General features: G+C 40.6%; 1 protein-coding gene across 2 annotated transcripts in view; it reads right to left on the bottom strand.

The window, feature by feature from the left end:
- Positions 1–16,269, bottom strand: part of LOC102910440 (sulfotransferase 2A2-like) — a 55,063-nt gene extending 38,794 nt beyond the window's left edge. Inside the window, exons 1-3 of one of the 2 annotated variants that reach the window (XM_042262914.2) lie at positions 16,034–16,269; positions 14,765–14,973; positions 12,825–12,951 (exon numbers count right to left, since the gene is read on the bottom strand). In XM_042262914.2, coding sequence (XP_042118848.1) covers positions 12,825–12,951; positions 14,765–14,973; positions 16,034–16,166 — 469 coding nt within the window. In that variant the 5' untranslated portion in view covers positions 16,167–16,269. The remainder of the gene's footprint in view (positions 1–12,824; positions 12,952–14,764; positions 14,974–16,033) is intronic. The other variant, XM_006997175.4, reaches the window with a different exon arrangement.

Genomic DNA, 16,269 nt, shown 5'->3' with positions numbered 1-16,269 from the left:
AAAACTAAGACATAAGTTCACATAACGGCAGGCAACTTATTTATGACAAAAAAGTCAAACATATTCATTGGAGTAAAGACAAGATCTTTAGTAAATGGTGCTTTGAAAACTGGATTTGTAACGAAAAGAAGCTGGCTAAAGAAATCCAAACCTAACCCTGGAGCCTATAACTAGGGAAAGATGGCACAGATCAGGGCAAAAGAAACAAAGTTTGGGTAATTCAGATCATCGCCATCTCTGCCCCTGGCCAAGTGACTTATGAAACCTACAGGACAGTAGAAGCCTGGGCCCCAGGTCAACCCTTGTTTGATTCTACCCCCAAGACATGCTGTGTAAACCACCCTTTCTGGTCAGTTATGAAAAAGACTGTTCTCTCTACCCTGGACGAAATAGCTATTCTCCTGGACTCCTCCTTCCACAATAAATCTGTTTCTCAAAAGAGTTTTGGGTGTAAAGATCTTTATTCACTGGCAGAGAGAACATCCTTGCTGAGACATCCCCCAGTGGACAAAACAAGGGAGAGCTGAAAGAGTAGAGAAAGGGGAGCTGAACCAAAGATCTTTGCTGAGAAGTCCCTCAGTGGACAGAGGAAGAGAGAGCTGAAAAGTAACATTTTTCTCTGGAGCTGGAGGAGATTGTTACATTTCTGCAGGGGCTGCCCTTTTTTCCAGAGTGAAGCAAAATAAGCAACATCGTAGGCCAAGAAGCAGAGCTCTGCTAGGAAGCCCCCTTAAGTGGGGGCTGAGCAAAGCTCAGCTATAGCAGCTCTTCAGGAGAGGAGCAGAATTGATACATCCTGCGGGGAGTCCATTCCCCCATCACACCAGGTATAACTTGACTTTCCTGAACAGTCAGAATATGCTTCCCTGCTGAATCAGTTCCAGGCTTGACTTTCCCAAGAAGTCAGAAAAATTTCCATTGCAGGTTTGGGCTGCTTCTTTGCAGTTCCTGCTGTCAGAGCTGTGCTAAACAGCTCCAGGTGTCCAGTACACCTTCAGGACAGAGCTGTTTTTCTGAGCAGCTCGAGGTGTCTGGGATAACTTTTCCTCCAGGGCTAAACTGTCTCCTTGCAGTTTCAGCTATTAGAGTTATGCTAAACAGCTCCAGGTATCTGGGATATCTTCAAGACAGAGCTGTTGTTCTGAGCAGCTTGACTTGTCCAGATACCTCGCCCTCCAGGGGTGAACTGTCTGCTTGCAGTTCAGCCATCAGAGCTGTCCTAAGCAGCTCAAGGTGTTGCCTGATTCTCCAGGTAGTCAGTACACCTTTTCCCAGAGTTGTTGCAACAAATATACTTACATTGTTGGTGCTGAAACCTGTGACCAAACCCAGAGTTGCAACCGATTTTCTTAAATTTTTGGTCCAAAACCCAGGATGGACTCCCTTGGTATCTGTGCTCTTCCCTAGGACTCTATCACTTATGTCCAGTACATCTGTAATGAACCAAACTACCAGCTCACCGATTGCTCAGATTTCCATCTAACAGCGGAAATTAGGTAAGTTCCCCTCTTGGTCAGTGTAAATGTTTCCATGGGTCTGAGGAAGTGAGTGTTGAGTGTCTGGCATACATTTACTACTCTTGGAAGCAGAGGTACCCCCAGCCACGGATTTTAAAGCTATCCTGGCCCTCTTCACCTGTCCACACCCTCCATCCTCAGAGCTGCAATCAGGCAGTTATAAGCATCCCTTCCTGTGCTTCCCCATGTTTGCAGAAAAGGAGCCACAAAGTCTCCCTTTTTCAGCCCTTTCCTCTGTATTAATCCTTTCCTGAGAGTTAGGTTTTCTCTAGCCCTCTAGCTTCTATTGAAGCCCTGATACAAAGCACCTGAGTTTCTCCATTGGCTTAGCCAGGCTAAGCTCGACACCCGTTGAGTTGGATGATGACCCTCTGAATGGCTTGGTCCCTGTTTGGTCCTCCCTGAGTCCAGGGGGTGCCTGTGACTACAGGCTGAAGTGCCTGTTTCCCTCACCTCTCATCCATGTGAACCCTGCACTTCATACCCTCACATACCCCCTTGGGATGCCTCCTATAAAATCTCAAGCCTTTACACCTGGCACCTGATTTGAAAGGCCCTAAACTTGTTTGCTTGTGTAATACAGTTTGGCCTCATTATCCTTTAGATAATCAATCTAAATGGCTGCATATCAGAACACTAGATCCCAATATTTACAACTATTGTGAGTGATCTGGGAAATGGAAAGAGACACTTTATGTAAAAGCCTTCTCTTACCTTCGCTCCAAGCCTTCTCTCTGTGTCTCCTGTTCCCCTACCCAGCTGTTGCCAACTATGAAGTCAGAACAGGATGAAACAATTTCTTTTGATCCAGCTAATGAGCCTCCCCTTAAAACTAAGGCCAAAGCCCACAGTTTCCTCTCTTCCAGTCCCGTCAGTTTCCCTTTTCCCCTCCTCGGAAACAGGTCATCCCCCAAGTCAACTCTCCTTGTCAGCCACTTTCAGCTCACCAACTGCCCCTAGTCTTCCTACTACTTGTTCCCACTCTACCTTGGGACTTTTGTATCTCCGCAATCTAAACCAGCTCCTGTTCTCCCTTTGTGAGAGGTTGCTGAGGTGGATGGTTTAGTCAGAGTAAATGGCCCATTCTCATTATCTGAGCTCTCCCAAATAGAAAAAAAAAGGTTACGGTCCTATACTGCCAATTCTTCCACTTTTATTAAAGAATTCCAGTATATTACCCAATTCTATGACCTATCCTTTCATGATGTTTATATGATCCTTACCAACAATCTCCTCCCAGAAGAGAATAAGCGAGTCTGGGATCAGGCTAGGGCTCATGCAGATGATCTCCATCAAAGAGATAACACTTACCCAGTGGGCTAGGGCAGTCCCAGACCAGAAGCCTGCATGGGATTACAATAATCCAGGAGACATCCTAGCAAGAAATAGGTTTGTAACCTGTCTCTTAGCTGGTCTCCTTAGGGCTTCCCTTACAGCAGTAAATTATAAAATAAAGTCCAAAGGGTCATCCAGGAAAGAGCTGAAACCCCATCTGAATTCCTCAACTGCTTTACAAAGAGCCTCTCAGGATGTACCAACCTGTATCCTGAAATCCCAGATCAAAAGCACCTCCTTATGAAGCCCACCATTGAGTCGCCCATTACTGTCTGTTCTCCTCTGTCACACCTTTTAACATATAAAGGCCTTCAAACATTACCTCACTCTCAAGTTCTCTCCCTTCAAGTGGCATTGGTAGAGAACACAACACTGACTTTTCAGCCATGTCCACCAATTAACATTTAAAATCTTCTCTCCCAACCAGTTCTACAATACCCTCCATCACACTCATGCATTGAGACTCTCGAAGAGTTATTACCCCATCCAATGCAAACGCAGGAAGGAGCACTACCTCAGGTCATTTATACATGGTGTACAGATGGCAGTGCCTTCCAATATGAAGGACTACATGGAGTAGGCTATGCATTCATCTCAGATACCATAGTGGTCAAAACACAATATCTTCCAGCCCATACCACAAATCCGCAGGTTGAATTAATAGTTCTAACCTGTGCTTGTCAACTAGCAAAGAGATAGTTCCCAAAACTATATACAGACCACCAGCCTGCCTCTGGTCTCAGAATAATGAGACCTCATCAACCTGTCAAGGCTCATGCCCCACCTTATCAGGTTGTGACCTACCTCTTCTCCTTCTGCTTCTTCCCACCCATTCATATTGATATCAAACTCTACATTTGGAGATTTAAGGTCCAAGAGACATATGTCTAGCAGTTTAACCATACTACTCACATGGTATGGTCTGGAGATTGCTGGAAGCATAATGCATATGCAGGAAAACACTCTGCCTGTTATGAAGAATGGGAAATCTTTTACATTCTGATTAAGGACCCATGGTATTTCAACTGGAAAATGGGAGTCATTGGGAAGCTTTACTAGAGCATCTATCAAATTTGCCCACCAGATATGCTCAAAAATATAGAGGGAACAGAGTCGACTCTCTCAACCTCTAGGAATGGATTGAGTAGAAGTGGTCCAAGTTCCTCAAAGGCTCTTACATCCTTAATGTCATCCTTTTTATCCCACCTGCCTGTTACACCATCTCTTGTTTCAGACCCTAATTACTGCATATCAACTATTGAATGAGCTCAGGCTGACCATTTTGGAGATTGCTGGTTAGTGTCCTTCCAGGGTCAAATGCTCACACACCATTTGTGACCTCACCCATTGTCCTATTAGATTCTCTCACCTTACCACTTGTTAATGGCTGTAAGCTAAAAGTCACTGCTACCCCTTATCTCTCTCACATTCCTCTCTTTGGCACTACAGACTGCTTTAACTCTTTAGGAATACACTTTGTAGGTACTCTCAATTCTGCAGACTGCAATAATACCATTACCCACGGTACTATCACCTAGCCCCTATGTCCAAACATTCACAATCCCTCTATTTTCTGTTGTACTCAAGGTTATTACTGATCACCTAATAGGTGCTCTGGGACTTGTGCCATGGTATTCCTGTTACCTAAATTAGGCATGGTAGCTGGTGAAGAAACCTTGCCAATTCCCATGACCAAGTTCATAGCAGCAAGGCATGACAAATGAGCCATCCAAATAATACACTTTCCAGCATCCCTGGGCATAACTGCATGTATAACCACTGGAACAGTAGGAATGACTACTTCCCTAGATATTTACCATTGGTTTTCCTCACAATTCAGCCAGGATTTCCAACAGGTAGCTAAGACTACCCTTATTCTTCAGGAACAAATAGAGTCATTGGCCACTGTAGTACTGAAAAACTAGAGACAATTAGATTTATTAATAGCAGCAAGAAATAGTCTTTGTCTCTTTTTTGGTGAAGAATGTTGCTTTTATATTCATCAATCAGGGGTAGTGAAAGATAAGATCCAACAACTCCAAGTAGATCTTCAAACTCAGAAACAGCTTGATACCCCCAGACAGCAGATCACTAATAGTCAGATACAGAAATGGATGCTACCATTCTTATCACTTCTTTTCTTCCTTTTCTTAGTCTTATTAATTGCACCCTGCCTCATAAAACTCTGTGCTAGTTTTCTTCAGCAACATATCCAAAATATTTCTAACCAAATGCTGAACCAGTTAATATTACAGGATTACCAGCCCTTATTAATAAAGCCAGGGATCTGCAGAACCTGATTACATCATTAGGAGGAGCATCAAGACTGTCCCAAGAACCTCAACACCCCAATTCAGCAGGAAGTAGTCTAACTATAACTTTGCCCCTTTTACAACCCACAGATGCTTAATACTAAACAAAAACGGAGTAATGTAGGGAGATGGGGCTGGCTAAGGAAACCCACCCTGACCCTGGAGCCCAGAACTAGGGAAAGATGACTCAGAAACAGGGCAAAAAGAAACAAAGTTTGGCTCAGTCAGATCAGAGCTCTCTCTGCCCAGGCCAACTGACTTTTAAAACCAACCAATCACATAGCAGGACAGTAGAACCCTGGGCCCCATGTCAGCCCCTAGTTGAATCCAGGCCCAAGACATCCTGTGTAAACCACCCTGCCTGGTCATTTAGAAGAAAGGCTGTTCTCTCCACCATGGTAGAGGCAGCTACTCTCCCGGACACCTCTTTCCGCAACAAATCTCTTTCTCAAATGTGTTTTGAGTGTGAAGATCATCATTCACTGGCATAGAGAAGATCCTTGCTGAGACATCCTGAAGTGGACAAAACAAGGGGGAGCTGAAAGACCAGAGCAAGGATAACCTGAATAGAAGACATTTGCTGAGGGGTTTCTAGGGGTTGCCTGACCCCTAGGAAGTCAGGACACCTTTCCCCATAGTTGTTGCAACAAATATACTTACAATGTTGGTGCCAAAACCGGGAAGCTCAGTGGACAGAGCAAGAAAGCTGAAAAGTAACATTTTTCTCCAGAGCCAGAGGAGATTGCTACATTTCTGCAGAGGTTTCCTCACTTGCAGAGTGAAACAAAATAACAAAAACAAAAACAAAAACAAAAACAAAAAACATAAAATGAATCTTACCAGGAAGCAGAGCTCTGCTAGGAATGCCCCTTAAGAGGTACCTGAGCAAAGTTCAGCTGTAGCAGCTCTCTAGGAGAGGAGCAGGATTGATATATCCTGTGGGAAGACCATCCCCATCATACTACATATACCTTGACTTTCCCAAACAGTCAGAGTATCCTTCCTTGCTGAAGTAGTTCTAGGCCTGACTTTCCCAAGAAGTGAGAAAAATTTCCATTCCAGAGTTGGGCTACTTCTTTGCAGTTCTTGTATTCTGAGCTGTGCTAAACATCTCCAGGTATCCAAGACACCATCAGGACAGAGCTCTTGTTCTGAGCAGCTTGAAGTTTCCGGGATACCTTGTCCTCCAGGGATAAACTGTCTCCTTGCAGTTCCAGCCATCATAGCTGTGCTAAACAGCTCCGGGTGTCTGGGATACCTTCAGGGCAGAGCTGTTTCACTGAACAGCTCAAGATGTTTGGATACCTTGTCCTCCAGGGCTGAACTGTCTCCTTGTAGCTTCAGGTATCAGAGCTATCCTAAGCAGCCCAAGTTGTTGCCTGACCCCTAGGAAGTCAGGACACCTTTCCCCAGAGTTGTTGCAACAAATATTCTTACATTGTTGGTGCCAAAACCCAGAAGCAAACCCACAGAATTGCAGCCAATTTACTTACAGGATTACTATGTGTAGAGGAGTTTATTTATATCTTAATTTCTCTTAAAACACACACACACACACACACACACACACATACACACACACACACACACACACACACACACACACACACACGTGCATTCACTACAATTCCAAATGGATTAAGAACCTCAACAGAAGATCTAAAACTCTGAAACTGCTAGAAAAAAGATAAGTCCACTTTGAAATGGAATCACAGTTAAGGACTTTCTAAATGATGCTCATCTACTCAGAAAATAAGTCAGATAAACAAAGGGGACTTCAAGAAATTAAAAGGCTTCTATGCACCAAAGGAAATCATTAATCATGTGAATATACAACCTACAAATTTGAAGAAAATCTTTGTCAACTACATGCTCTCAGACAATGTCTATCTAGTATCTACGGAAAAACAAACAAACAAGGAACAAACACTCAAGATTATGGAAATAATCTTGGAGCAAAACTTGGGCCATGGAACTTAACAGTGTTGCCAAAAATGAAAAACAATGCCTCATGTGCATTTTTAACTTTTTAAATATTCAACAACATTAGCTGTCAGGAAAATACAAATTAAACTAGTTAGAGAGTTCATCTTACCCCAGTCAGAATGGCTATTGCCAAGAAAACAAGTCATGATAGAACAGTTATACAGAGAAACCCTATCTGAAAGAAAAGGAATAAAAGAAAAGAAAAAGAAAAGGGAAAGACATCAAATGACAACAAATGTTTGAAGTGTGGAGCAAAGAGAAGAAAATCCAATTATAAGGGGGTGAGAAAGGAGTAGATGCAGATAATGGATGAGAGTGTTAAAAGACAATACAAGGCTGCTGTGTTCTAGTTGTAAATTTGTCATGAATTTTTGGTTTTGATGATGGAAAATTGAGGGCAATATAAGTGATATTGAAAGTGAAACATTTAATCTACTCTTAGCAGCTTCTCTTTGAGTATCAAATCTAACTGTATTTTATATACAATTTATATTCATTAAGTTTATAGGCTTAGAGTCTCATAATTTGGATTTATCTTGTTTTTGCTTATTTACAAGTTTCTTTGTAATAAAGCTTAGTTTTTTAAAATTTTAAGAGGAAAATATGGGGAAAAGGAAATACTGGTGGAAATGCAAACTGACCCAACCCTTACTGAAAACACTGTTTTCAGTTTACTATAAAGTTGAAAAGAGAACTTCCATATGTCTCAGCTATCAATTCTTAGGTATATACTCAAACTATTTAGGTATAATCTACTATATACTTAGGTACAACTATACAGGTGTTTGAACATCCGTGTTAATTACAGCTCCACTCACAATAGCTAGGAAACAGGTTCACCCTACATGCCATCAACTGTAAAGTAGATAATGAAATTGTAATGTGTATACACAATTAAATTTCACTCAGCTATACACATGAAATTATGTAATTTTCAGTAAAATAGATGGAACTGGAAAATATACCTAATGAGGTAACCCCAGCACAGATAGACAACCATTTCATGTGCTGTCTCATATAAAGACCCTAGACAAATTCTTCGTATGTTTAACTTGAAGTGCATATTAAGTACAAGAAACTGGAAAGGGGGGCATTAGGAGAGGAACATGAAAAAAGAGATCTTAAAGACAGAGAAATTCCAGAATACCTCTGGTATGAATGTGAATGGAGGGAACATGAGACTGAGTAGGTTAGTGTGAAGATGGCGTGAGAGGATGAGGGGTAAAATTAACCAAAACCACTGGGCAGTGGTGGCACACTCCTTTTATCCCAGCACTTGGAAGGCAGAGGCAGGTGGATCTCTGTGAGTTCAAGGCCAGCCTGGGCTACAAAGTGAGTTCCAGGAATGGTGCGCATCTACACAGAGAAACCCTGCCTCAAAAAACCAAAACCAACCAACCAACCAACAAAACCCCCCAAAACCAAAACCAAAACCAAGAATATATGACAATGCCTTATGGAAACTCATTAGTTTTTATGCTCATTAAAACATATAAGTCAAGGTACAATACTGCTTCCAGGAGTCATAGGTTATTATGTGAAAACTCCATTGGTAGTGCTGGGATACCTCCCTAGGATTTGTTTCCTAGTAAAGCCTGAGGAACCAAATAAAATAGGCAATAGTCACTGTTGTCAGTGCCCCCTAAAACTAGCTAGTAAGACCCTATTTATAAACACATCCTCATATTCTTATCACAGTATTTAAAGAAAGCAACCTTGGAATGGGCTGAAATATGCCTTCCTGTGTAATAGCTCTGATAGTGCCAGAAATTGTTGTGCGGTCTGATTGTAGGAGACTCTTGTCAACAGTCATACTCAGCTGTGTACACTGTGATCTATACTTCAAACAGTCTTACAAGATATGTCCACTAGTGTAATAATGGAAATTGTGGTATCAGGGTAACCAATCATTTTCTGATTGAGAAGAGTTCAAATGTGGTGTAGTCAAATTCATTGAATATCTATGCTGGGGAGGGCATAGGTCCTAGTGTTGAAGCTATCACTGTTGTTCTGCTGAATGGAATTGATATGCACATCAAATTCTCTTCCAAATAGCTATGTTTCTCCTTATATATCACTACTGTTAGCTTGGTTAAAAAAAGATTCTTCTTGTAGCACAGTGGTAGTTTTGGAGACCCCATATTGGCCAAAATGCTGAGAATAAGTGTCTTTTTTAGTGCTCACAAAATGATATGATCTAGATGCCCTCCCATGTAGGCTTTAGGAACATGGAGGAAGAAGGTGTGGAAATAATACAAAAGCTTAAATATGGAGTAGAATGCTGTGGAATATTGTCTTGTAGATATGACATGGCCAGAGTACATTTTAACTCTTAGTAGCTGGGATTACTGCAGAAGACCTGCATAAGACTGGGACCTAAAATACTCTGTCAAGGGGAGAAAAAGTTCTCCTAAGTATCCACCAATTTCCTGTGGCTTTATGAGCAGTCAAGTGAAGTTAGGGGTCAGGGCTCATATCACCCCCATCCTTCCACAGTCTATAGGCAGTTAGTGGTTGCTGGTGGAGGGAGAGGTATTTTTGTTTCAGTATAGGAGTTAGTAGTGAGAAACCCATGTTCCTATAAATGACTGCTTCCCTGTGCTCCAGTAAGCAACCCCAGTGGACCTCACTGGGTCACAAACACACACATGAAGAAAAGGGACATGGAAGTAGAAAGCAGAGTTATTTGGGAAGAGAAAAAGGATCAGCAAAAGTTGGAACAGGAGAAGAGAGGTTAGTGGGCCATTACTTTGATCAAAATTACCTGCATACATGTATGATAATGTCATCATGAAACTGGATATTATATATAATTATTATAACTAAATAAAGGTTGAACTATATGCAAAGTGTTAAGAATCCATGCCTATGAAAATACTTTTGAGAAAATAGGATTTACAATATTTGAAAAGATGCATCTTACCAAAATAGTACACAGTCAGGATAATGTATGGAAGCCAATAAAAATAGACTAAGAGAATCCACAAGTGAGTTGCTAGTGAAAGGACAGGTATTTTTGTTTCAGTATAGGAGCTACTGGTGAGACACCCATGTTCCTGTAAATGACTCCTTCCCTCTGCTCAAGTAAGCAACCCCAATGGACCTCACTGGGTCACAAACACACACATGCAGAAAAGGGACATGGAAATAGAAAGCAGAGCTACTTGGGAAGAGGAAAAGGATCAGAAAAAGTGGGAAAAGGAGAAGAGAGGATAGTGGGCCATTACTTTGATCAAAATTACCTGCACACATGTATGAAAATGTCATAATGAAACTGGTTATTATATATAATTATTATAACTCAATAAAAGTTAAGCTATATAAAAAGTGTTAAGAATCCATGTCTATGAAAATGCTTTTGAGAAAATAAAGAAAATAGGATTTACAATATTTGGAAAGATGCTTGTTATCAAAACAGTGGACAGTTAGGATAATGTATTTGAAGCCAATAAAAAAAGACTAAGAGAATCCACAAGTGAGTTGTGTGGTAGGAAGACAAGCACATTTGTTATTTTTCTTTTGCTGTGACAAAGCATCATGAACAAAGGTGACTTAATAAGTAGAAAGATTAATTTTGGCTTATTCTTCTAGATGGATAACAATAAATAAAAGGAGGCAATGGCAACAAGTGGCATGCAGGGCTATAGCAGCAGGAAGCTGTGATGTCATCTCCTCAACTACATTCAGGAAGCAGAGACAAAAAACTGGATGTGACTTAACTTAACCTTTGATGTGGATCTAGGGGAACATTCCTCCACTGCTAGTGGTAGTACAAACTTGTACAGCCACTTTGTAAATCATTATGGAGGTTTCTCAGAAAACTGAGAATCAATCTATCATAAAAATCAGCAATGCCACTCTTGGGCATATAGCCAAAGGACACTCAATCTTTCCATAAGAACATTGTTCAACTATGTTCATGGCAGCGTTTTTCACAATAGCCAGAACATGGAAATATCCTAAGTGCTCCTCAGCCACACAATGGACAAAGAAAATGTGGTACATTTCCACAATGGAGTATTACTCAGCTGTTAAAGTCAATTACATCAGGAAATTTGAAGGCAACTGGAGGAACTAGAAAAAAATGATCCCGAGTAAGGTTTCCCAGACACAGAAAAAGAAACATGGTCTATACTCCCTCAAGAGTGGATAGTAGCTGTAAAGTAAAGGATAATCAAGCTACAATCCACAGCTCCATAGAGACTAGGTAACAAGGAGGGTCCAAAAAGATGGTAATGTACTGCTGTTCCTGGGAAGGGAAAATAGGAGAGATCTCCTGGGTTGACTGGGATGGGAACATGATAGATTAGGTTGAGGGCCATAGTTGGATTGGGAGAATAATGAAAGATACATCTTGATGGCGGGCTTTTGTGATCAGGTAGAAAACTGGTAAGAGAAATTCCCATGAATCTAAAAGGACGACTCAAGCTAAGATTATTAGCAGTAGTGGATAGGTAGTCTGAACTGGCCACTTCCTGTAATCAGGTTGGTAACTACCCACATTGTCATCAGAGAGCCTTCCTCCAGTGACTGAAGAAACCAGATAGAGAGACCCACTGAGCCTAGCTCAGGTAATCCTGTTGAAGTGACAGAGGAAAGACTGCATGAGTCAAATGGCTCAAGGTCATCACAAGGGTACCCATAGAAACAAATGACATAGGCTCATGGGAGCTCACAGTCTATGGACTGTAGGAAGCCTCACTGTAACTAAACTAGGGCCTCTACACATGTGTGATATTTGTTTAGCTTGATCTGCTTGTGGAACTCCTAGTAATCAAAGCAGGTCCCATCCCTTTTTTTGGCTGACTTTTAGGAACCTATTCCTCATCGTAGGTTACCTTGTCCAGCCTAAATACAAGGAGAGGAGTTTAGCCCTACCTGAACTTGATATGCCATGCTTTGTTGACACCCATGCTAAGGCCTGCCCCTTTCTAAACAGAAACAGAGGAGGAGTTGATTGGGGTATGGGGTAGGGAAAGTGGTACATGGAGAGGATTGGAGGAAAAGAGGGAGGGGAAACTGGACATGATATAGAATACATGAATAAATTTAATTAAAAAAATAATTTAGAACCCCTCAAAGCCCACACTTAGTGATGTACCTCCTGTAAGGTTGTGCCTCATAAATCTTCTGAAACAGTGCCAGCAAGTGGGAAACAGATGTTCAAATGTACAGGTCTATTTGAGACATTTTTTATTCAATACCACAAATTATAACACCTGCCTTAGCAGTGGAAAGACAAGATACTGCAAACGTTGTTGGGATGATGTGTTATGGGCAAGCTGTGGCTGTGTCCTGTTGTGTAGTGGTGTGTGAAAAAAAGGAATACTTCACAATTAGGTTCAAAATGGTGATGAGATTTGGAAGCACATATTGGTCAAATATAGAGAGTTAAGATGAAGCCAAGTGAAGACTACTGAATATACTAGAAGCTTGGACCATAATCAAGTTAAATAAAATACATAATCTTGAAAGTGAACGCCAGCATTAAATTGATGGAACATGGTAGTAGGTACCTTTAGTCCTATAACTCAAGAAGTGGATGCAGGAGGAGCAGAGCTTCAACAATGTCCCTGAATATATAGAGTTCAAGGCCAACATGAGCTATATTTTACCTTGTCACTAAAAATATCTCTGCACCTCCCACAAGTCCTATATTTAATACAACACTCACCATTTCCTTTGAGGAACCATTCAAAATAAGTTGTCAGCGAGTATGGATTCTTAACAAATTTTGTCTTACTCCAGTAAAAATAACCAGACACAAGAACATCTCTGGGATTTCTGATGACATAGATTATCTTAAATAGAAAAACATGTACATGAAGGTCAACTTAGTAATTTCAAACCTTTTAACTGGCACAATTTATATGAAATGTCAATCAAATCTCCATGAGGTTTCTAAAAATTTAATTATTTTTATTTGGGCAAAATATTTACATAAGTGTAAACTATCTATAGTGATAATCCCCTTTCATAATTTTATTTCATTTACAAACATGTAACAGCAAAATTGCTCAGGTCACTAACAGGTTAAAAAATAAAACTATAATCTAAGACTGATCCTGTATTTGTAAAGATCAATATCTTACAGTGTGAAAAACCATCCATCCACTGTGAAAGAACATCTTATATACACAGACATGAGTACTGTGCTAAATCTATCTGCAATATGAAACCCTAATTGTTGTCCACAACTGTAACTACCAAATGTAACTTTCACAGAATCATTGTGCAGCTCTCAAAGCTAATGTGTCATTGCACAATAGTGAACACAAAGACTTACAGGCAACTCAGAAATGCAGAGAGTCGGAGAAATAGACTTTACCTGGGAAAAGCATAACAATTGATTATGCAATTCCAAATGTTCAGCCCTGAAAACATACAAAGAAGTAACATTTTATAGACTGAGCAGATTGTATTTAATTAATTTTTTTTTGGAGACAGGGTTTCTTTGTGTATCTTTGTGCCTTTCTTAGAACTCACCTTGTAGACCAAGGTGGCCTCAAACTCACAGTGATCTGCCTGGCTCTGCCTCCTGAGTACTGGTATTAAAGGTGTGAGCCACCATCACCTTGCTCAGACTGTATTTTAATACTGAGAAATATGTAGAGACATATACAGATGTAACAACAATTAATGAAGAAAGATACTGCAAATTTGAAAGAGAGAAAGGAGAAAAGCTTGGAGGGAGGAAGGGGCAATGATGTATGTATTTATGTTATAATCTCAAAAAAATAAAAGAAACAAATTAAAAATAAACAATCATTTTAGTAAAAGGAAATTCATAATTTGTACCAATGCTCTTTGTAACATTATTCTAGAATAAAACTCTTCAGACTTCAGTTTCTCCAGCCAAGATTTTGTCAAATCCACATAACACACATGCATATAATGTTCACAACTTCATTGTGATTTTCAAGCGAGATAATATTTCTATGTTTTGTCTTTGTATTTTAACTATAAAATATTTTTAAGTTCAATTGTGCAAAAAATTTCAGAACACTTTCTTACTAACTAGAAACTATGATAGGTCAGAACCTGCATTTCTCTGATCCCTTCTGAAGATCCTCTATCAGTGATGTGGGTGATTCCTGTGGCTACTGATCTCAATGGACAGCTGGATACAACACACAGTGGGTACAACTGGGCCGTGACTGCTGAACAATCTCATGATTACAGCACTGATACCTGGTCAGGCTGCTTCCCCTATGAGTAACTCTGTCTGGAGTGATTCACACACTGCTCATGGGATTTATGTAGAATCAAGATTAGCTAATTGACTTTGATGACAGCAAAACGGTAATGTCTAATGTACACTAGAATTTGAAGTCTGCTTGACTTGTATGTGTAGTTCCTGAATGCTCTAGTTGATATTTCACATTCTTTCATATATCTGCCCAGGATCACTGTGTGGTACTTGACATTCTGGTACTCTGATGTAGTTTGAGGAAGAGACACATCTGCATCACTTAGTTAGTGCATGAGAATCTCATGTTCCCACCCACAACCTACACAATCTGAGTGCATTTCATCAAGAGCTCCAGGGCCCACCAAGGTAGATGAAATTCAAAGAACATTTGGACAAAGATTTCTCAACAACTGGACACTGACCTTGGCCTTGGAACTGAAGAAAGACTTGGGGAAAAAATGGAAGGGAAGGTGGGAGGTGATGAGGCGTGGTCCTTCCTTATTGATTAATAGTTGATATCCTCTTTGACTCTCTATCCAGGGTGAGCGGTCCCAGATAGGCACAGATTGGATCCAACTGGGATCCCCCTTGGTCTGAATCAAGCAGACAATCTCCTTCATCCAGTTAGTTCCTGAAGAAGGAAAAGTAATGGTCACTCATTTCAACAGTACTTGTTAAAAAGCCTCAAGAAGAAAATTGTACACCTGTACAATTTACAGTGCAGCTGTTTCCAAGCACACAGGCCTGTGGTGTTTACAATGTTCACATGCTCTAAGTACAAAGTATATTCATCCGGCTTATTGCTAATGCTTCACTATACTCAATTAACTCCACCTAAAAGTCCACTCAAGTCCTGGGCCATCATCATTCTACATTCTGGTGCTGTGAGTTTGACTTTCCCAGATACTTCACAGGGATGCAATTGTGGACTCTGTCCTTGAGACTAGCTCCCTTCTTTTAATACAAAGCAATTGAGATGCATCCATGCTGCAGTATGTGTATGAGTACTGCTTCTCTTTAGGTGAATAAATCCACTTCTGTGTATTTACCATACCCATTTGTATTCATGTTTACATGCTCACTTGTCCTTGGGTATTTCTCTAGCTCTCTTCTCTGGGTCATTGTATGAATCTTCTTCATGCATTCCACCACCCTTGGCTTTTCCATGTTCTTTCACTATCAGTATTAGCAATGTAAAACTTACCTATGTTCAGTGCTTCTGCCACCCAGCAAACAACCCTCCCCATAACCCATGCTACTTCTTTTTGGTTCCTTGAATTTTGAGACTGTTTCCACTCACTGGAAAAGGTACATGGTAATTTTTCTTCTACCTGACATTGTCCTCTACTCCACATATTCTTACATCCATGCCTTTATACCTTGGTGCTATTTCTTCTGTTTATTTTCCTCATTTTCCCCTCACACTCTCCTCCACACAGAGACAGAATAATGCCAGAATCTCCCTTAGGATCCACTGGCATTGCTCACATGGCCTAGATAACCCTCTCCCCACACAGACCAGGCTGGAGTTCTTTCTCTGACTTAAATGCACTCACACACAGCAATCCATGTCCACACAATATTTTAAACATCAGATATATGGAGCATGCCACTCATTGCCCAAATGAATGAGGATCAAAGCCTTATCCTTCCTCATACACTTCAGGAGCATCCTCGCTAACAGTTCTTACCTGATTTAGGGTAAGTCACTATGACTGTGTCTTCATCTCTGATGACAAACTTATCACGAGATTCTTCAATTATTTTTTTTTCATACTCTATAACAGGGAAAGGTATCCCTTCAAACCAAAGGTAGTCTGACATGGCAAAGAGCTCTTTGTGGGTGCTGTTAGGATTATATATTTAGCCACCTTTATAGCTTCTAGCAAATGTTGAGAGGTAATATTTATAACGCAGGCAAAGAAAT

This window comes from Peromyscus maniculatus, chromosome 1, assembly GCF_049852395.1.
Source record: "Peromyscus maniculatus bairdii isolate BWxNUB_F1_BW_parent chromosome 1, HU_Pman_BW_mat_3.1, whole genome shotgun sequence".
Taxonomy (NCBI): Eukaryota; Metazoa; Chordata; class Mammalia; order Rodentia; family Cricetidae; genus Peromyscus; species Peromyscus maniculatus.
Note: the sequence above shows the minus strand (reverse complement) of the source record. Positions and strands in the feature narration are given on the sequence as shown.